We start from the raw sequence: 22,982 nt of genomic DNA on the forward strand, positions 1-22,982 counted from the left end.
AGAAAGTTCTCCAATTTTAAACTTCTTTCTATATAATATAATCTCTTAATATTATTTTATTTTTGTGATTTTTAAAAATTAAAATAATTAAATTTTAACAATATTATGATTTTATTTTATGCACATGAAATATATTAATTGATATATTTAGAATTTAAATAAATATATTTATTTTATATATTTATAAATAAAATTTTAAATATTTATAAATTAACATTTTCAATTCATCTTAACTTAATAATTTTTTATATTCATTTCATTTTTAAATGTATATTTAATTTTTAAAATATATTTATACATTAACATATTTAATTTTTTATAAAATTTAAATATTTAAATATTCATCTCAAGTTTAAATATTTATAAATTAATTAAATAAAATAAATAATCAAAATATATTTATAAAAAAAACAATTAAAAATAGTGAGGGATTGACATTCCGTCGCTATATCAGCGACAGCGACGGATCACAATCCGTGCTAACATTAATTTTTTATTTAAATAAATATTAAAATTATGTTTTTATTTTTAATTTTAGCAACAAATTATTATTTCTGTCGCTAACTTTTAATAACTAAAAATTAATTTTTTATTTAAAAATATTTTTATAATAATTAAAATATATTTTAAAAATAAATAAATTTAAAATTAGCGAGGGATTTGTCATTCCGCGGTTAAATCAATGACGGATCTGAGTAATTCGTCACTAAAATTAATTTTTTATTTTAATAAATATTAAAATTGTTTTTAATTTTTAATTTTAGCAACGAAAATAAAAATTCATCACTAAAATTAGCGACGAACAAATTATTTTGTCGTTAAATTTTAATAATTAAAATAAATTTGTATTTAGCGACAGACAGATTTCATATTCCGTCACTGATTTTAGCGATGGAATATGAATTACGTTGCTAAAATCAACAACGGAATATGAATTATTATACGTAGCTATTTACCTACACATATTACCATTATATGTGGGTAAATAGTCACGTATAATATGTGTGGGTAATTTATATGTGGATAAGTTTATAAATAATTATCCACACATACGTAACATTTATTAATATGTGTGGGCAATATAATCCAAAAAATTGTCATATCAGCTCATACGTTGATACCCACACATATATATCATTTGTAATTATGTGTGGGTAAATTTATAAACAATTACCCACACATGTGTAATATTTATTAATATGTGTGCGTAATATAATTCAAAATAAATGCCACATCAGCTTAAATTTTATTGAAAAATATCCCACCAATCTCTAAAAATTAAGGAAATTTTTTTCGCCAAAATAAGTGTGGATATTTCAATTTATCCACACATAAAAAATATAGATAATATAACGAGTTTGTCTAATTTAATCACCCACACATATTACTATTATGTGTGGGTAAAACCCCAAATTCTTGTAGCACTATAACTGTAAATTTGTTATTTTTACTCACTTGTTGTATGAGGGGATTATATTTACTAGTAGTATGCTAGTGGTTCTTGCTTAGGCAAGAGATTGTATGTTGGTTTTAGCTCTAATTAAAAGCTAATATTGATTCTCTCTAGTGGAACCTTAAGTTATGTTTTGAGATAGAGGATTAAGCTCTTTAGAAGCGAACCTCTATAAATTTCTCTTGTTCCTTGTGGTTGTGTGATTTTATTGTTATCAATCTTATTGCAATCACCACATATTAAAATTACATATTTAAGAGTTTTTCAAAAGAGCTAAAATTATTAATTTTTGAAAAACCTAATTCACCTCCCTCTTAGATATTTTTCTGAGTAATAATTGGTATCAGATCAAGTCCTAAAATATTTGTGTTTCAAATCTCAAATCTTAGGAAAAGATAATAAAATTGCCTGTATCTACCTTATGGTATAGTTGAGGGAACTTCTCCCTCCCCTCTCCCATTCTTTGATGGAACCAATTATGGCTATTGGAAAATGAGGATGAAATCCTACATCTTTTCAATTAGGTATATGTTGTGGAAACTTGTAAGGGATGATTTTACCTTATCTAAGGAAAAAGAAAAAGATTGGAGTGAAGAAAATATAAATAATCATGAAATTGACCATAGGGTCAAATATATCTTGTTTTATTTTATATTGCCTAGTGAGTATGAACAAATCTCTTCATACTCCATATCTCATGAAATATGAAAAAAATTAGAAGTTATGTATGAAGGGTGTAACACCCCACTTTCTTGAGCGTATTATAACTTAGGACAATTCTGGGATAATAATTTTTTTTTAAAAAACTATTGCTAAACCATATCATACCTCATATTCATCCCAAAATTTTCATACATTTATCTCAAAAGAGAATCATCATAAACATCAATTGCGGAAGCTATAATTGAACTTAACATCTTAACATTAATCACAAATAAGGTTACATGAGATCTTAAAGGAAAAGATTCTAGAACTTAAAGAAGAAAATGAAGTCTTAGAAGGAAAGTTTAAAATGAAAAATGAAGCAAAAATAGATGATAAAATGGTTGAAAAATTCCCCATATTGGAGAAAGAAGTATTGGTTTTAAAATTTCAAAACTCCAATCTCACGTTAGAAAAGAATGCAATAAAGAAAAGTTTGACTATTTTAATTTCAAAGAAAAATTCAAAATCCAAACCAAGGTACAATTCACCTAAGAGAGAATGAAAACAATCTAGATGGAGACCCCAACCTAAGAGAAATAACATAGTACAAATGTGGATACCCAAATGAGTGATATAAACAATGAATGAGTTAGATTACAAAATTTTAAATGTTGCTCCTCATCCACATACATCAAGAATAATTAAATTATTTGATCCCAATGAAGAAAGATTCAAGGGACCCATTTATAGATGGGTGCCCAAATCTAAAACGTGATCTTATCAAATATGTAGATGTGCGTGAGAATCACAATGAGCATCAAATTGTATATGGATAGTAGATGCTCACCCCGCATATGAGTAGTAGGAGAGATCTCACTCCCAAAGAAGGAATGTCTGTCACCCTTTAGAAATAATGTCTAATAGTAAAGAATGAGAATATTCTTTTTGTGGCATAAAAGATATATTAGGTCATGCAAATCCAAACCTAATCAATAAAATTTTGATCTAGTTGTCGGGTTTTCTAAAATAAAAATTAATAAAGAAATTTTATGTGATGTTTGTTGTCAAAGTAAGCAAACTAGAGCTTAAATCTAATAATGAAATATCAAACAGTAAGTGACTACATCTTTTACACTAAGATTTATTTGGACCCCACAAACTAAAAGTTTGGGTGAAAATTTTATACATATGTTGTAGTATATGTCTTTTATCTATGATCCCATTCTTAAACTCGAAGAAAAATAAAGATTTCAGAAGACAAAGTACTTGGTACTTTAGACACAGGCATCATTTTGCTTTCAAGAGATCTAAGGGTCGTGTATTTCAAGACATTTTCATTTTGTGAAACCTCTTTTTCATCCAAAATACTAAAAGTTCATAATACGAAATTCTAAAATGAGCAAATAATGCTATGTTATAAGATCAGCTGCCCCATATAATTTCTCATAGCAATAAATAAATTCCTTGCAGGAAAATAAAGGAAATAGAAAATGCTATCTTTGATTGATGAAAACAACAACTTGGAAAAGACCTTCATTTCTCTCAACTCATTTCTCATTATTACAACTTAATAAATCATACAAATAGTATAAAAAAAAAATCTAATTCACCCAAGCTAATAGCTCTAGATTTCGCCAATGCTCAATGTTGATAATGTCTGCCGAACATGACTAATATCCAAGTTCATCGACATTTTCTTCCGGGATATAAACAAAATCACTAGTGAAACTCGGATCCAGTACTGGAATAGGGTTGGTTTTTGGGTGAAATCGATTTTGAACATTTTAAGGGTTTGCACAAGAGTCTGCAAACTCCTTCAAAAAAGCTAGATAAACTTGCAGATTGTTAACCTAAAAATCACACATAATTAGCAAATTAAGTTCATAAACTAAAAAAAATTAAAGATTTAGGGTTCATCATACCTGTTGTCGGAGGGCAGAAATTTCAGATACACTGCCTTAAATCAGATCTTGAAGCCTAGCTTGAGCTTCATACAAAATTGTTGCGACAACCTCATAACGATCATTTACCGAAAGATGAGTCAGGAGATTGGAGGCATTTCTGACACCAAAAACCTTGTAGATAGCTTCAAAATCAATAGGTTCTTCATGGCAAAAATAAGGTGCAAAGATGCACCATTTGATACATTTTCGTCTCAAAAACCTGCAAGCACCACATCAAGAATCATATGCTAGAGTTATGGTCGGAGCTGCAACCAGGGTAGCAAAAGAGGTTGAGGGAGTAGCATTGGCAGCAATAGCGTCGGTGGCCATGTCAGCTTGTTTTGCTCTCGGGTGAATAATGAAAAACGAACAATTATGCTCTCTGGTGAATAGTGAAGCGAGCATAGAAAATGACAGTGTTTAGATATATATACCCGAACCTGACTCGACACGGTGGCAGATAGGTTGTGAAAACCGGCTGCGAAAGCTAGAAAGTAGTCGAGAGAGAAATCCAGAAAGCTGCTGGAAATAAACATGAGTTGAACGTGTTGAGAGAAATTCGGAAGGTTGTTTCAGATAAAAGGAAAATAAAATTAATATTTATTTTAAAAAATAAATAATAATAATAATATTGTAATTATATTATAAATCCAATAATTATAATAAATTAGTTTAATATATTATATATATATTTTTTAATTCAAAAGAAAAGTTAAAGAAACAATGAAGATGAATGAGATAGCAATAAGTCTATCTAAGGAGATTTAGGTAAGCTTCCCAAGAATATAAGTCTGTAATCATTATATGGATCAAAATATTAGAGAACAAGTTAAGGTGTGAGGATCAAGACATCATTGCATCAATATTGTAACAATGTGACATTCATATCTAATAATTGAGCCAATTTGCACGTATCAAGCCTTAGAAGATGAATTTTGGATCAATGCAATGCAAGAAAAATGAAGTTTGGAAAAATTTAGCATGCTTGTTGAGTAATTGACAACTGATTTTGAAAAATATAGTCATTACTCAAATACTAAAAATATAACAGTTTTGACCATTAATGCTTTATTTGATTATTTCAAAGATGTTTAAATGTGTTCTCATATATATGAAAGATAAATATGTGCTAAATGCGAAAATATTTTACGAAATCTACTCTTTTCAAATAATTTTATATTGTATCATATTTTTGAAGTTATTTCACCTTTCATTTTATGCAATAATATTTTCAAAAATGGGTATGACGTACTGTTTTTAGTACTTAACGTTACATCTAGATTTTTAGTACTCTTTGTTCATCATTCATCATATTGTTTATGTAAATTATGCTTGGTAAATTTTTCTCATGGTCTATATTGTTTATTTTTTTATTCTCTGCACTAACATATCTTTTTTATTATGACAAAAAGATGAAGAAGAATGAGATTTTATATATGAGAGGGAGTTGTAATTTTAAGTTGCAAATTTTTTTATATGGAGGAAAAAGAATGTATGATTTTTTTTTTTAAAGATCTTGTATGTGAGAAAATTATATATTTGAGAGATAAGAAATCAGTCTAGCCACTCAAAGAAAGAATGTGCAATCCAGGCAATCAGGTTTGGTCCTTAAAACTCTTAAAAATTATTTTATCTATTAAGTTATATCGAAAACACTTTTATGTTATTAGTATTTTTGAAAGGGAGAGCTTATAGTATAAAATTAAGGGGGAGTTCAAAAATATTTTATCAAATTAATAATCTCATAATTTTTTTTTGTCATCATAAAAAATGGGGAAAATGTTGAGTAACTTGCTCATATTAATTAAGTTTTGATGATTAACAAAAATATTTTTATGATATAAATGTTTTCTCTTACTCATGCAAAAAGTAGATTTATTTTAAATTAATAGAGAATTATTTTTAGACACGTTTTCTCTTGCTCATGCAAAAAGTAAATTTATTTTGAATTAAAAGATAATTATTTTTAGACATGTTTTCTGTTAGTCATGCAAAAAGAAATTTTATTTTGAATTAAACGAGATTGCTTTTAGACATGTTTTTTTTATTTTAATTATTTATGTCTTAAAAACTTATATTCGAATTTTCAAATCTTGATTTGTTATGCAAAAAGTAAATTTATTTTGAATTAAATGTGAGACATGTTTTCTTATTATTTGAGAATCCTAAACATTTTTTTAAATTTCAAACTTCATAATAACCATTTCTTTAATGGCAAGTATGTTTAGAAGATGTATATATATAAGTTAAGTATGGAGGCCTAAAGTATAGAACAAACTTGATAGAGCATTCAAACAATACTTAGAAGGTTCGAAGTGCTGGAAATATGTTGACTGGTGGAATTCTCAACCATTGTGACTTATTTGTAATTGTCTCTAGTTGTAAGTTTGTTATTTTTACTTACTTGTTGTGTGATAGGATTATATTTGCTAGTAGTATGCTAGTAGTTCTTACTTAGGCAAGGGATTGTATGTTGGTTCTAACTCAAATTAAAAGTTAGTGTTGATTCTCTCTAGTAGAACCTCAAACTAAGTTTTAAGAGTCTCAAGTTAAGTCTTGAGAGAGAGGATTAGACTCTTTAGAGCCGAACCTCTATAAATTTCTCTTGTTCCTTATGGTTGTGTGATTTTATTGTTATCAATCCTATTGCAATCACCACATATTAAGATCACATATTTAAGAGTTTTTCAAAAGAGCTAAAATTATTAATTTTTAAAAAACCCAATTCACCCATCTCTTGGGTATTTTTTTGGGCAACATGAAATCATCCCAGCATTAAGTTTTTTAGTTAATTTTTATTTTTTAACTTTATTTCTTTTGTTGCTTTCAAAAAAATTTAACCTGTCTTGAATGTGGTAATTGATTACCAAGAGAAATATGTAAAATCATGTATGGATAATCAATTTTGAAAATTTGATTATTATCATTTATATAATTAATTGATTATTTAAATTATCTTTATTTTATATATAGTTTAATTAATTTAAATTTATTTTTTTATAATTTTAAATGTTATAATTTTATATATAACTTAAATGTTATAATTTTATTTTTTTAACTTTATTTTTTTGTTGCTTTATTTAGAATTTGATATGTCTTAAATGTGGTGATTGATTGCGATTAGGAATATGTGAAGTCATGTATGGAAAATCAATTTTGAAATTTTAATTATTATCATTTATATAATTAATTAATTATTTAAATTATCTTTATTTTATATATTGTTTAAGTAATTTAAATTTATTTTTTCATAATTTTAAATGTCATAATTTTATATATAACTTAATTGATTATTATTATTTATTTATTTCCTATTTTTCCCACGCTTTGCCACAGAATCCGAATCTTACTCACCTATAACATAATTCTCAAAACACAAATTTAATTTGCATTTAATTTCCCCTAGTCCAACATATAGCACATCTTAGGAGTAAACGAATGGGTTGATTATCTATATATGACTTCATAGGTCAAATTTTTTCGAAAGCAATAAGAAAAAAGGTTAAAAAATAACTATTAACTGGAATAATTTTCAAAGAATTAAACTGTTACATAAAACTCGTTCACATTGACAAATCAAAAACAAGGTTAAAACTAATTGGTTGAAAATAAAAAATATGGTTAAATTAATTAAATAAATTATAATAATCAATTAAGTTTTATATAAAATTATAAAAAAATAAATTTAAATTAATTAAACTATATGTAAAATAAAGAAGAATTTCAAATAAGAGAAATTAATAAAATATTGACATGAGGATAAGATGGGAATTATTAGTAAAGAAGAAGGGTAAAAAGGGAAAGTGGCCATGATATAAAAGAAAGCAAATCCCTCTCTCTTGAATATGGTAATTGATTGTTAGGAGGAATATGTGAAGTCATATATGGATAATCAACCTATTGGTCTACTCCTAAGATGTGCTATATGTTGGACTTGGAGAAATTAAATGCAAATTAAATTTGTGTTTTGGAAATTTTGTTAGGTGAGTAAGATTCGAATTGTGTGGCAAAGCGTGGGAAAAAGGTAAACTTAATGGTGGCATGTGATTTGATAAATTGAGAGAAATAAGAGAATTTGAAGTTAGAGAAATTAATAAAAAAAAAAACAAATCTCTCTTTCTTTTCTTCCTCTCCATTTTCGTTCAACCCTTGCATTTCCTCTCTTATTCTTTTTCAATTCTTCTTCTCAAATTTTCCCTTCTTATTTTCTTCTATTAAGTCATGTTTTAACTATATTTTTTTTACCCAATTTGGTCTTCAGGTATAACATGGCACTACTATTCAGTCAAGTGAGTGATGTGAATGCAACTAAGAAAATTTGGGCCTTAAGAGTTCATGTGATACACACGTATGAGACAACTGCACATGAAAATTTGAAAGAAACATCTACACTTGAATACATATTTCAGGATAAAGAAGTTGGTTATCGTTTCTCCTTTTTTTTTTTTTTCTTATTATCGTGTAATTTTTGTATTCTTTTACACATTACCTATTGTATTACATGTTTAATTTAGGTTTATTTTTACATAGTTTTATAATCGATTTATATGTTTTTAACTGTTTGTTTTTTCTTTTAAAAAATTGTTTTGTGTACATTAGTGTTGTTTGCTTTCTTTCATTATTTTAAGCTTTATTTTATTATTTTAATTTTCTGTTATCGTCCAATTTTTATATTTTTTGTGTTTTTGTTATTTGAATACATGTTATTTTAGTTTTTTTTCCTTTTAAATAATTTTTGTGTTCTGTATGTGTGCTTTTAATTGTTTTTGTATTTTGCTTTTATTTATTTTGCGTGGATTAGTGTTGTTTTTTGTATTACAGAATATTTTCTTTAATTTTTATATTTTTTGTGTTTTTGTTATTTGAATACATGTTATTTTAGTTTTTTTCCTTTTAAATATTTTTTGTGTTCCGTATGTGTGCTCTTAATTGTTTCTGTAATTTTATTTATTTATTTTGTGTGGATTAGTGTTGTTTTTTGTATTACAGAATAATTTTTGTAATTTTTTCAAAAAAATTTATACATTAGTGTTATTTACTTTGATGCATATGTATTACAGAATATTTTCTTTAATTTTTATGAATTCTGATGTTTATTCTTTATTTCATATAGATTATTGTTATTTATTTACTATTTTCTTACGTTCCTTTGGGTATGGATTATGTGGTTTTAATTGTTCGGTGGTATTTTTTTCTACTTTATTTAATTTTTAGAGATTACTGTTGTTTCTTTTGATACATGTGTGCTACTATTGTTTTATTTAATTTTACGGATTCTATAAATTAGTTTTAAGCCCCCTTTTCGGACACCCTTTTGAGTTCGAGATGTGTGCTTCAAATTGTTTGCTATTTTTTTTCTTTTTTTATTTAATATTCAGTGCAATTTTTTTTCCTATTTTCGTTGAGATTTTCTTTTAAATTTTTTAAATGGTTTAGTTAGATTTTAAGTTATTGTTTACCTTTTCATTTGTTTAATATTTCTATTATCCACAAAATTCCTTAATCTATGATTTTTTTTGCAGGGTGTGAGAATTCATGCCACTGTTAGGCTGGCGTTGATTCGAACTTTTAAGCCATTGCTCAAGGAAGGAAATCTATATGTTGTGCGTAGCTTCGTTGTTGCTTCGAACAACATGTTGTTCAAGACGACAACTCACAAATACATAATTTTTTTTTCAAAACAATACACAAGTTGCTGAATTTTTGGATGACAAATTTCCTAACCAGGTATACATGTTCAAGCCTTTTAAGGAAATCCTTGCATTGATTGAAAAAAATAATATCGAGTTATTTGATAGGCTTCAACGGTTATTTTACTATAGGGAATCATCTTAATCTATTTTATGTGTGATCATTCGTTTAATTATTAATGATAAGTTTTTTTCTTTTGTTATCGTTGGTAATTGGTGAAGTCGTTGCCCGAGAGAACCTTAAGATTAAGGAAATATCTTGACAAAAGACTAATTTAATTGACATTACGGTTCAGGATGCCGAGTTAGATCTCTGTCTGATTGTTTTGTTATGATCGATTTAATTATTTTTTTCTGATATTTTTTGTTCCTTGATCTAAGTTATTTTTATCTTATAGGAGGAATCAGCTACGATGTACCTTATGGGGTGACTACGCATGTGAGATGAGTTCTCATTTGAATATTGCCAACGGCGAGCCAGTTGTGCTTATTATGTAGTTATGTCATGTGAAAAAATATAATGGTCTTTATACTTTCATCTCTACAAGTTATTTTTGTTGATTTGATTTTTTTATGATTTTCAAGTACAATAAAAAATCACATTTTTTATTGCAGAGATTATGAAGGTTTACAATACCTTTCACATAACTAAGGTGGTGGTGAATGTATTGATTGACGAGATCAAAGAGTTTCGTAAAAAGTATATTCTATTTCTATTATAAAAGACTTCTCTAATGACAAATTTTTTTTTTTAAATATGAAAAGAAAAGAAATGATGATGGCTAAGTGGATAATTCATGTTTTGTTTTTTTGAATAAACATAAGGCTGATTGTTGATAAGGATGGTGGCTCCCAAAGAATTAGTCTTCTATCTTCATCGTTAGTCTACACTATTACTGATGAGCTTGTTAGTGGGAATGGAGTTATGAAAACAATTAATCTATAATACCCCATATTTTCGTGAGGTTGCCAGATAATTTAGACAAGTTTAGAATACTGAAAAATTGGTTTGATAGTAAAATAAATTATCGAATTAACGACAGAGAATGCCTCGGAACTTAGATGTCTAAGGAAAAGAGTATGACATCGATGAGCGTCTTGAGGCGAGATTTATGGCCTTGAAAGAAATCAAATCAGAAACAGTTTTTGGTATAGCTAAATTATAACCTGAAAAATCGAATGATGGTAAAGGGCTTTCGAAAAATCCACGAAATCCTATAAAGGCTCAAATTTTGTGAATAAAACAACCCTTAAATAATTTCGGGATGAAACAAAAGGATTTATAGTCGAAACATGCATTTGGGGCCTAAGTGTAATTTTTAATTCTAGTTGAAAAGGGGGTGAAAATGATATGTTTCCAAATTTGTTGGGCCAATTGAGAAGTATGGGACTTAGGGGTTCATGTGGTAAAATATCAAAATCTAAGGACTTGAGAAAGAAGGCCAAAATGCAATTTTTGAAACTTGTTGCCAAGGGTATGGACGATCTGGCCGCCGCACATGGCCAAAATCTGGTAATGAGATGGTAATATCTTGTCAAGGCATGGCCACCATCATCCTAGGAAGCGTATGGGCTACGTAATGGCTGGTGACCGAATTTTGCCTATAAATAGGCGATGGTTTTGACTAATTTTAAAGCATCATGTTGCTCGAGTTTTGGATGGAATGGATAAGGGGCTTTTGTTCCCCAAGAGAAGAAGGTTGATTATGGAAAGTTTTAGGCGTTATGGAATGGTCTCGAGGGTGTTTCGCGCTTAGCTGAAAAATGAGTAAGTTATCGGAGCCGAGGCTTTAAACAACCAAAGAGAGTTTTTTAGTGATGGTTTCAGGTCGAGAAGAGCACCAATGGGATTGGCTTGAGGTGTAGATCAACATGGGAGTTATATCAAGCAAATGCCAGTGGCAAGCGTCGGAGAAGATGACAAACGTATATGGTGTATGCGTTAGTCATCATGTGCAATACACATGCTTAGTGCATGAGGGCGCGTGGTCTATGGGTAATTTTTTAATTTTTAAATATTTTTCTAAAATTATTTTTTGAATTATGGTGGAGAAAAATTTGGGAAAAACCTTGAGTATGTATTTATTTTGGAATTATTGAGAGAAAAATAGGAAAAAAATTATGAAAAAATAGATTTTGATATTATTTTGAATAAATATGATAGCCAGGGATCGTTGAGTCTTGAGATTGAGAAATAGTACGATTATTGAGGCATGACATGAAAATCGAGGTAGAACACGCATACCGAGGAAGCCTAAGAGGCTAAGTCAAAGTGAGTGGTTATATCCTAAAATGGTTTTGTTGCATGTGGTTTTCCCCACAAACTTATGTATGATATATTTTGCCTATGTTGAGTATGATATTCACAAAGGTTGCCAAGTTATATGTAATTTATGTGCATATTGACATAGCCATACATGTATTGTCGCATCGATGGTTGTGGTATTTCATTCAGCATGATATTGTTGACATATCGATATATGTGAATGGGATGAGATGACGCCCTGATAGTGTTGTCGTAATTCCCCGAGTGTGTTGCCAGAACAACATATAGAAGTATCTCGTTGCCTTGTGTGCATGCCAGGATGACTGCATAGGGTTCTGTGCTGGGTTGGTTTTCCAAGGAAGTTACACCAAGGTGTACGTTTGTTTATGTCTTTGTATCATGCATTCATGTAACTGTTTTTAGACCCTCACTAGAAGGTTCATCTTCTAATTGGACTTTGTCCCTGGAACATTCAGACGTTCCAATTGGAACTTGCAGCAAATGCAAGAAAATGGTTGAAATGTAATGACACGAGGTGACGTGTCTGATGGATTTGGCAAGTTGTTATTGTATTTTGCTTCTTCATGAAGATTCGAATATGTTTTAGTCATGTTGAGAAACTTATGTTTCATTAATGACAGTCTTGTTAAATATAAGAGTGTTACGTATTATGAATGATGTTCGAAAATTGATCATGTGATACTGTTAAGGTTCAATGTTGTTTTGCGATATCTTTTGATTATTTTCAAGGTACTCAGTTGTTACTTCTGAGAAATGGTTCTCCATGTATTTTGTTTGAAGATATGATTTTATACTATGAAACAGTTTTCATGTTATGAATAAATGAGTTAGGTTAAGTGTCATATCAGGTTTCGATTTTTGCTTCTACATTTATGATAATGTTGCATGTCTTAACTTATTCCTATTTAAGCTTGATATGCCGAGAAAGTAAACACGATATGTTGGGGATTTTCTTTGGGATACGGTACTTAAGGTGTTCAGAGAGGTATCATGAAAAGAGAATATATTTTTATATGTTGAATCCCAGCATAGTGACACGCCTTGAAAAAATTGAGTGTTACATAATCAACTGACTGAGACTGGGGAGGTAGTTTATGTTGGATTTATATTGTCTTGTCTTTGATAGCTTAATTTGTGTACTCACTTCTTTCATTTCTCAAAATTTTTAAATGTATTTTTTTTTTATTTCCTAACTTGGGAGTTTCTGGGTATTTGCCACCGTTGTTGCGGTTGAGATCGATGGAGAATGGTGCTACTTATCTTGCAAAAAATGTCCTAAAAAATTTAACCCTGTTAGGAAAAAGTTCTATTGTGAACGTTGTGACCGTTATGATAAAATGGGTTATGAAAGGTCATCTACATTCAATTGTTATGTTTCAAGTTTTTTATCATGATGAAAGAGTACTAACAATTGTGACTTGCGTTTAATTGAATTTTATGCTAGATTCAAGCTCCAACTAAGGGTTGTTGACCGTAGTAGCAATGCAACCTTTTTGGTGTGGGACCGTGAGTGTGTGGAATTGTTTGGGAAAACTGTGACCGAGGTAAAGGATGAGTTGTGTAAAGTATTAGTAAATGTGTACAATTTTTTCCCTCCAAACATATGCTTGATTTTTTTGCATTAAAACAACGTTCTTTTGTTGTTTTAATAAGGGAATGAAAAAGGTATCTCGGTTGAGTTTTAGTTTTTGGAAGAGAAATAAATTTTGTTTAGGATGCAGGTTTGATCTAAGAATATTTGCAAACGTAGTGAAGTTTTTAGTGTGATGAAGTTGACAGTTAACCCTAATTTGATCTTTAAGATTTTAAGGTTTGCAATGTGTTAAGAATTACTATGTCCTAAGACATGTTCTAATGTGTGATGTCCACATTTCTCAATAACAAGACTCTGATCTTTATTCAAAGATTGAAAAGAACAAAATTAAGGAGGAAAATATGTTTCATCAATTTTCAGAATTTAATATCTATATTTGTAAAATAAATTTGAGAGTTCCTAATATGTATAACGTAAGTACTCATCAATGACATTATATTCTAGGCTTTTTCATCTAATGATGAGGTTACTACGCCACTGAAGTCGTGTCAAGGCCCACTCCCATAGAATTTTTCTCATTCAAATTCCAACATTTCTTCTTCAGGTGACCCTTCTTGTCACAGTAATAGCACTTTAAGTTCTTCTTACTTCTTGACTTTGACCTATCATGATTTTGGCTTTCACTTGAGTCACGTTTCGTTAATCTCTCTTCACCACCGTTAGTGTCTCCATTTGTTGCAAATTGGTGAATTTGTCTTCTTCGTTTCTTGCGTCGATTTTCTTTTTTCAGAATAGTAGCTGCAATATTATCAAAGACTAGGATTTTTGTACTGGAAGTATTTGTTAGATTGATGATGAGTTAATCATACGAATTTGGTAGACTTTGAAGTAAAAGTTCAGCATGCTCATTTGTCTATATTTTATAATCCAAATATGTAAGTTGAGAAAATAGAGTCTTCAAAGTATTAATGTTCTATCATCAAATTAGATTCTAACATTCATAGAGTATATAATTTCTTCTTAATGAAAATTTTGTTGTGAAGTGTTTTGGTCTCGTACAATTTTATAAAATGATCCCAATAAATAAATATCTTCATTTGCATGAAGTGTTTTACTCTAAAACATTGATGTAGTGACAATCGAGATCTAAAAGGTTAGACCCCAAACCAAGTTCACATGACAAGACCCGATATATAGGATTTAGGGTAAAATAAAAGTTTAATTTATTTAACGAGACTAAATTAAGTCTACAAATACAACGATATTAAAATGAGGTGTTAATTGGTTTCTTTCTTTTAACTTCTACTCTCCTCAATTCTTTTTCTTCTTCTTTTGCATTTCATTTTAGATATTTTGTAATAACTTGAGTCTTAGAGAGCGATCCTAAGAATGTTCTTAGATAGTTTTAACCTCCATTTTGTAGATCCGATCACAATAATATTCTCCATCGATTATGATATTGGTAATGCATTTTCCGATACTATCTAAAATAGACATATAAATAGTTAAAGATAAAATTATAAATAAAAAACCTAGGCTTATTAAAACAATTTTTTCTAAATTTTATCCTAAAAATAAAAATCATTTCTCCAAGTGTTCGAGTTTACTGGTGGATTAACTAATGATCGTAGTTACATTTTTCTACTTTTTTTTCTCTATTTTTGTACTCAAATCATCAGTTTGGCTGTGACTTTTTTTTCACTTAAGTGTAAGTTTGATATTTTTATTTTAATTAATTTATAATAATAGAATTATGAGTAACTATTTAAGATTAATTAAGGTAATGTGGTTGTCTTCTTTTTTTTAATATGTAAATTTAATTTTTTAAATAAACATAATATTTAAAAAAATAATTAAAAAATGAAAGACAAAGTTTAATAATGAATTAATCTGTTTGTCAAAGTGGTGGGGGCAGAGAGAAAGAGAGAGAGAGAGAGAGGTCATGCTTCAGTTTTCCATTGTTGTTTGACCTTTGCAATCCAGCTTGTGGACTGGAATCACTTCTTTTTCTTCTTCTTCACCCAAAATCACCATACCCCCACATCGATCAACGCTTTTTGACAAAGGAGACGGCCAAATTCACGTATTTGCTTCTGTTCACCGACAGGTAATCGCCGACCAGTCCTGCGTACCGGCGGAACAAGTCGTCCATATCCATCTCCTTGCCGAAGTGAGATTCCAGCATTGGCTCCACCACTGCTCGAACGGTCTTCGCCACCAGGTGGCCTTTCGACGGCATTTCGCCGCCGGCACAGTTGTAGCCTCCGCCGCCGCCGCCTCCTCCATCCCACTCGATTTCAAAGGCCTCCAAGCGATCCACCAAAAAAGAAGCTTCTGTTTCGGCCAACATTCTCACTTCTTCCGGGCTCGGCGCATAGTAAGGGGCGTTGAATGAGTCTATCTTCTCCTCTTCAACCAGTCCCTACATGATGTATACATGCAATGAGATTAAATTAAACATCATCGTTCTGCATCCATCATTCTGGGTTTTGAAGTTAAGGTTAATCTTATATGTCCCAAAAACATAAAAAAAAAAAAAAAGATTAGCTTTATAGATATACCTCGGAAGCCATGGCCATGAGAGCTTGAGCCAGGAGCTCCCATTGTTGGCAACCCTCTTTACTTGATGGATCTGCAGATCTTCTGCCCATGAAAGACAAAACCATTCGTCCATTAGAAACCATTTCTTCGGATCGAGACTTGAGAAAGTCCATGAAATCCTTCTTGAACTGGGACGCGTATGCTTCTACAACGCTCACTGGGCTGCTCTTCGATATATAAATCTTTCCCTTGTTTAGGTGTTCTTCTTTGTTGTTCTCCAGCGCTGCTGGAACCTAAAAAGTATTGCCAAAAATCGAAAAAATTAACAAAAGCCAAGTTATTTTTCTGGTCATTATCAATGATGAATTAAAAAAAAAATAATATTTATCTAGATCTTCGATCTATCTTCAGTTTAGATGGTATTTTTTTATTAGACAATAAAAAGAAAAATAAATTAAAAATAAATCTCCAATCTAAATAAATAATATTATCCGAGGAGTTTAGGTGTCGTTTTTTCATTGAACAATAAGATGAATAATATTATTTATTTAGATTGGAGATCTATTTTCACTTTATTCATCTTTTCATTGACGAATAAAAAGATGTCACCTAAATTCCTCGCATAAATAGTATTATTCTTAAAAAAAAATAGTTCTATTTATCAGATTCAAACACTTTTTGCCAAGTTTGGTTCGATAACTTCGATTATAATGACTGGCCGGCCACAGTAGGTACGTGGTCCTCTCAATGGGTCCTCAAACTTAAACCATAATATGGCACTGCTTTTTCACAGGTTCTCTCAGCTACTTTTCTTGCCCTCGTTATCTTATTCAGCATATTTTCATGGCCGCCAGCTTCCCGTGAAAGAGCAGAATGCATGTCATCTCTTTCAGCCCACGGGTTGCAAAATAATTACTAAGACATAATATACATATATATGTGTAAAATTTTAATTTTTTAAAGTAAAGTTATTTAATTTATATTAAATAATATTAATATGAAAATTCAAATATAATGACGTGAGGCTATATTTGAGTTATTATATTAGTGTTGCTTAATACGTCATTTAAAAGATCAAAATTCTGTATCTATGTGTGCATAATAATTAGGAAAACATTTATTTGTTTTATTATTGGTATTTTGGAAAGTTTTCTAAAATTAATTAATTAATTACCTGAGAAAGCCAATGGAGGCTGGAGGAGGAGTGGACGAAGTGAAGGCTGTTGTTAGGGAACAGCCGGCCGTAGAACGATCCAGCCGTCCCGGAGATGAAGCATCGCCGTTCAAATCCGCCGCCTTTCTCCTGCCTCAGCTTCTTGTAGAAATCCGGCAACTGCTGGAATATGTCGTTGAAGTCGTTGCCCGGAAGGTCGTTCAGGGAGACCCTGAGCTCCGGCGGGGAGAGGCCCTTCCGGCAGGCGGCGGAGTGGACAATGTCGATGATCTTGGAGGCGACGATGAGGGTGTTGGGGCCCGACGAGCAGCCCAGGTCGGCAATGCCCATGCTCTCCGGGAAGTTTTCCGACAAGATGGCCAATACGGCTTCCTCCACCATTGATTTCGCCACTGCGATTATCTTCCTCTGAGGAAACCAGTAAAATGCTTAATCATTCATTAATGGAAGAAATCAAAGAAATTCACGCAGATGGAAGGCCCAATTACCTGAACTGTTGAATTCTTTGCGTAGCTTGTCTCTCCTTCCCCGTTGTTCATGTGAAGTATTTGCATGGCTTCCATCTCTCTCTCTCTCGAGTTAAAGATTGTTGTGAGCTGCATATATGGAGGTAGCTTGTGGAGCTGCATATATATAGAGAGAGAGAGAGAGCAGAAACCTAAGACTTAAAGACGAGTGCGGGTGTCCCAGAAACCAAACCTGTTCACATTGTGCCGACTGGCGACTGACGACTGGTGCAAGTGAAGGTTTTTTCGAAAATAGCATGTCCCTTTCCTATCCACCTAACTAAATGTTGACATATTACTCATTTTTAAATAATATTTTCTTAAAAAAATTATAAAATTAAATCAAAAAATTATAAATGACATATACGACGGTATTTGATTAGGTAGACAAGAAAAGGACATGTTTTTGGGACAATAGATCTGGACTCCTTAAACGGACCATTCACTTTTTAATTATTTTTTGGTATTTTGTTTTACTCAAGTTTTTTTTTTTATGTTGTTTTAATTATATTTTAATATTTATATTTTTTAATTAATTTAATTTTAATTTTTAAATTATTTTAATGTGACAATTTAAACTGTTTATTATTTTGATTATATCCCTGTAATTAATTAAATTAATTTTTTATATTAAAATATAAAAATTAAACTAATTTAAAAATATAGATATAATTAAAATAATAAAAAATAAATAATTATAAAAAAAATTAAAATATAAGGATGGATACAAGAATGTACTCAACAAAACTTTTAAGTGATAGGAACCTTTAGAATATGACACGACACGACTATATGGATAGGTCATGACTCGGTAGGTACCTTTATAATTTGTCATGTGTGAGAAGATTTTGGGTTTTTTTTTTTATTTTTTTCAAATTAGTAAACGTCTTTAGCAACATAATCTGCTACATAGTTAATTAATTCCTGCAACAACACACAATTAAATTATTAACTTCCGGTAATTAACAGGACAGCCATAGAATTTGTTATTAATTAGTGAATAATAAAACATATCTATGGTCTGGCTGGAGTTTATATATGTAACTATCGTAACTGATAACCATAGTCTAAGAACTTGTTTAGCATACTTGGGGAGAGTAAAAATTTAATTTATCCAAATTAATTGAATTAAACATATCAAATTTATCGATTTGATTCGATTTTTTTCTTGTATATGTTTGGTTCGGTTAATTTTTTTTAAAAGTTTGACTTTTAATTTTTGTTTTTCAATTAGTTCAATTCAATATAATCATTAGTGAGTTTCAATCAATTCAATAATCAAATCAACCGTTAAATATCCCTAAGAATAATGATTTAGTTAATTAATTATTTATGCATTAGATCACTTTTGATGTGTGATGTTGATGGAAAATTGGGGTTGGATGCAGCACTTGCTAATTTTTCATGAGTCTGGGTTTTGATTCTTTAAGATAAACTCTGACGATCAAATAAATACTCATTACATTAATGGGAGAACAATCGAGGAGAGCATAGAGTAAAAAAAAATTAGTAATGGACAGTTTTTTTCGTATTTCATTTTTAGTTTTTAATGTTAAATTTATTTTTATTTTTGTATTTTGAGTATCTGTTTTAAGATTATTAAAAACGTGCTTTTTTTGTCTGTAACATTTTTCTCGTTTTAAAAATTTTGAGAGTATTTAAAATAAAAACAGTCAAAATAATTTTTTGTTATTTTAAATTTTTTTTAAAAAAAGATTACTTTTGAAAATATGTTTTTAAAAATATAAAAATAAACATATTTTTATTATTTTTATCTTTACTTGTCAAAGGAAAGCTGGGCTCAACTCAATTTTTTTATAAATTATTCAACACTTAAATCAATCATTTTACTTATAGTGATTCAATCAAATTAGGTCCAACCTTTCATATCCCATCTTGTTGAGCTCTCAAATTAAATTTGGGCTGCCATAGGGCTTAGGTTTTGCCTTATAAGGTATTCTTGTATTTATCTCTCAAGCTAAATACTCTATTACTATGTAGTATTATGTATTAATACAAGATATTACCAAAAATATTAAATTTAAATAATATTTTCTAATATAGAATTATCTAATTTTTCAAGCTAAAACTTTGGCAAGTCCAAGTTATGTGGAAGAATTGTTGCCACCTACCATCTTATTCTTGTCCATGAATTATTTAGCACATGTTCCTTTTGTTTTCTTTGATAAAGAGCACGTGTTCTCTATGTGGTGGGAAGTGATCAATTATTTAGCACGTGCACTTTTAAGAAAGATTGGAGATATAATTAGAAAACATAATTTGTTTTTTTATAAAAGAAATATCTAAAAATTACCTACAAAATATTATTCGTTTGAAACGGGTATGGACTTAAAATTTTATTTAATAAGATTAAAATATTTAAATTAAAAATAGAAAAACTCATACAATATGAGTCAAAAGGATATAAAAATAGTATATCTGGCTTGTTCTCGACACACACATATGAATATATATATATATAGTAATATATATGTGTGAAATTATTTATATATATTCGTACACAATTTTCAAAATGTTAAGCGACGGGTCCTCAACCACCGTTGCTTTCCTTTATTTTATAAAACGTTTATAAAACGTAAGTCATAAAATGTATTGACATTGTAAGTCAGAGGGAATGGACTTAATCGCATGGTTTGTTCTGAAGCTGATGAAGCCCACCAAACCTCTGTTGCCTTTGATTTTGAAATTCATTTTGAGCCACTTAACAGGACCAATTTCTCAAAGTCTGCAGAGACATAGTCGCCTGAAATGGCACATCCACATGCTGCACTGCAGTGGTTGGTCCAGCCGTCCAGCCGCTCTGTCCAAAACTTAGGGGCCCACTTACTTTAATAGAATGATTATTTTACTTGGCATGGGATGGGAGTCTCAAGCGGTCCCCTCAACACATTTTTTTTTTTCTAAAATTCACTGTCATGTCATTGATTTGAGCTGACAGATAAATAAATCGTTAGTAAAAATTTAAAATTTAATCTCTTAAATAGACACAAAAATAACAGTAATTCTTTGGACGGGACTATTTAACGTTAATTATTGTTTTAAGGTTAGTGGTTAAATATAACTACAATTATTTTATTTTTACTTAATATATATTTATTATTTTTTTATTTTTAACGCACCCGAAGACCATCAATCTCATCCCCGTTTGGCCCATTTTTTTTTTGTCATCCCTAATCACTATAAAATGAATTTTTTGAAATAATGCAAACGATTTATCACACGTTATCGAGAGTTTAAAATACAACAAGATCGTGGATTCAAATTTATCATCATGCAAGATTACACAATTGCTTGTATCTATTTGATGGACTAAGTGCCCAACTTTTGACTCGTAACGAATTTATCTATTCACTTAGGGTTGTGAAGTAAATAGACTATAATTTAAAAAATAAAAAATAAATTCAGGTTATTTGCGACCAAAGGGTCACTTGAATTTCTCACATTATAGAAAAAAAAACACTATAAAATGGGGCTATAGACCTCTCTTTGTTCTGCTTTTGTCATTATTGTGTAATTCATATGTTGGAAATAATTTTTAATTATTTACAAATATTAAATTTGAGTAATTTTACAGAGCTGAGAGCCCTGCATTCAGCTATGTCCCATACGTCTGTATTCCAGCAAGGTTTGGGCCGGCCCACAAAGTTCAAGGTTGGCCCATTTTGTGAATGTTTGGACTCAAATGTGGGTTGAATTAGGGGTGGTAATATGGATCGGTGAGTCATAATCATATCGTGTTGAGATACATGTATAACACGTGCTAAGCTAACTCAAACATAACTTATTTAATAATCATGTCAAATTCCTTAAACTCAAACACGACACGTTTATTAAAAGTGTAACACGACACGATCTGTTTAACTAAACGTGTCGTGTCACCTGTTAACTTGTTTAACCGGTTTAATTTAAACGTGTCGTGCTATGTCATTTGTTAAACGTGTTATTTCGTATATAATTGTGTTAACGTATTCAGATCAAACTATTAACCCTTTTAATTAAACGTGTCATTTTGTATATAATCGTGTTAATGTGTTTGAGTCAACCCGTTAACAAGTTTAATTAAACGTGTCATCACGTGTCTAAACGAGTTAGACTAGTTGATCCGCCGAAGACATGAAAATAATCGTGTCATAAACGGGTTGACCCGTTTATGATCCGAACTCAATTAACTCCAATCCTAACCCGCTTAACTCCGTGTCGTGTCGTGTTATGTAATCGGGTCTTGTCTAAAATTGCCAGTCCTAGGTTGAAGTCTACTAAAAATATTTTTCTATTTTTTTAAAAAAAATTTAGAAATAAAAATCAATTATTCTTTATTATTAATAGTTAAACTCATAAAAAGTTGGCTCACTTTAGCTTGAGACATCAGCCATAGCGAAGATAGAGAAAGCGGGATCTCCTAACTTACTATATTTAGGCAATTGCTAAAAATTAAATATCGTTGTGGATAGGCCTAGACCTATAGCCAATTTCAAGAGTTCATTGTCTTAGGGCCCATGATTTTTCCATATTTAGGGGCCCATAAATTTGAAATAAAATTACTATTTTGCCCATTTGTCAAAATAACAATTTTGCCCTCATATAAATCTCTCCTCAATCCTCCCCCCAAAAAATCTGTTGAACGCAAATAGGAAAATATTTGGCGAACAATTTGATTATCTAAATTTGATTAATATTTTTGCTTCCAAAACTACAAGGAGAATAATTTTTAATTGATCAGTTATAAATTTTTTAATTTTATTTTAATATGGTATAAATATTTTTTTTATATTTTATTATAAAAAATAAAATTTGAATGTATACTATGATTTGGGGCTCATTTTTTACATTTTGACTCAAGATCCCGAAATTTTAGGTATAGTACTGGTTGTGGAGCCACGAAGCTCAAGATTAGCTCATTTTGTCAATGCATGGCCCTCAAATGCAGGTTGAAGTGTATTAAAAATGTTTTCAAATTGGCTAATGTTAGATTGCAGCACGAATCTTAACAAATATACAAAAAAAAATGAGATCCACTAACTTATCACTTTTAGACAATTACTACGAATCAAATATTGTTACTTGCTTTTTTTATTTTCAAAATTTTGAAGGGAAAAATCAAGACAAAAATCTATCATATGAGAAAAAAAAAGAAGACATTTTTAGCTAAAAGATTAATGCATGGATGAAGAGATAATTGTGATATATC

At 29.9% G+C, this 22,982-nt stretch overlaps 1 protein-coding gene across 3 annotated transcripts in view; it reads right to left on the reverse strand.

Annotated features, from left to right (window-relative positions):
* LOC127807593 (probable jasmonic acid carboxyl methyltransferase 2) overlaps window positions 1–17,887 on the reverse strand; it is a 34,133-nt gene extending 16,246 nt beyond the window's left edge. Inside the window, exons 1-5 of one of the 3 annotated variants that reach the window (XR_008024754.1) lie at window positions 17,756–17,887; window positions 17,268–17,675; window positions 16,114–16,386; window positions 15,523–15,974; window positions 14,039–14,350 (exon numbers count right to left, since the gene is read on the reverse strand). Coding sequence is in view for 2 of the 3 variants with exons in the window: in XM_052345588.1 (XP_052201548.1) it covers window positions 15,600–15,974; window positions 16,114–16,386; window positions 17,268–17,675; window positions 17,756–17,869 (1,170 nt within the window). In the remaining variant the exon portion in view is untranslated. Of the gene's footprint in view, window positions 1–14,038; window positions 14,351–15,410; window positions 15,975–16,113; window positions 16,387–17,267; window positions 17,676–17,755 lie in introns of those variants that run through there. The other 2 variants (XM_052345587.1, XM_052345588.1) reach the window with 2 other exon arrangements.
* Window positions 17,888–22,982: the final 5,095 nt, after the last annotated feature.

This window comes from Diospyros lotus, chromosome 8, assembly GCF_014633365.1.
Source record: "Diospyros lotus cultivar Yz01 chromosome 8, ASM1463336v1, whole genome shotgun sequence".
NCBI classification, from domain to species: Eukaryota; Viridiplantae; Streptophyta; class Magnoliopsida; order Ericales; family Ebenaceae; genus Diospyros; species Diospyros lotus.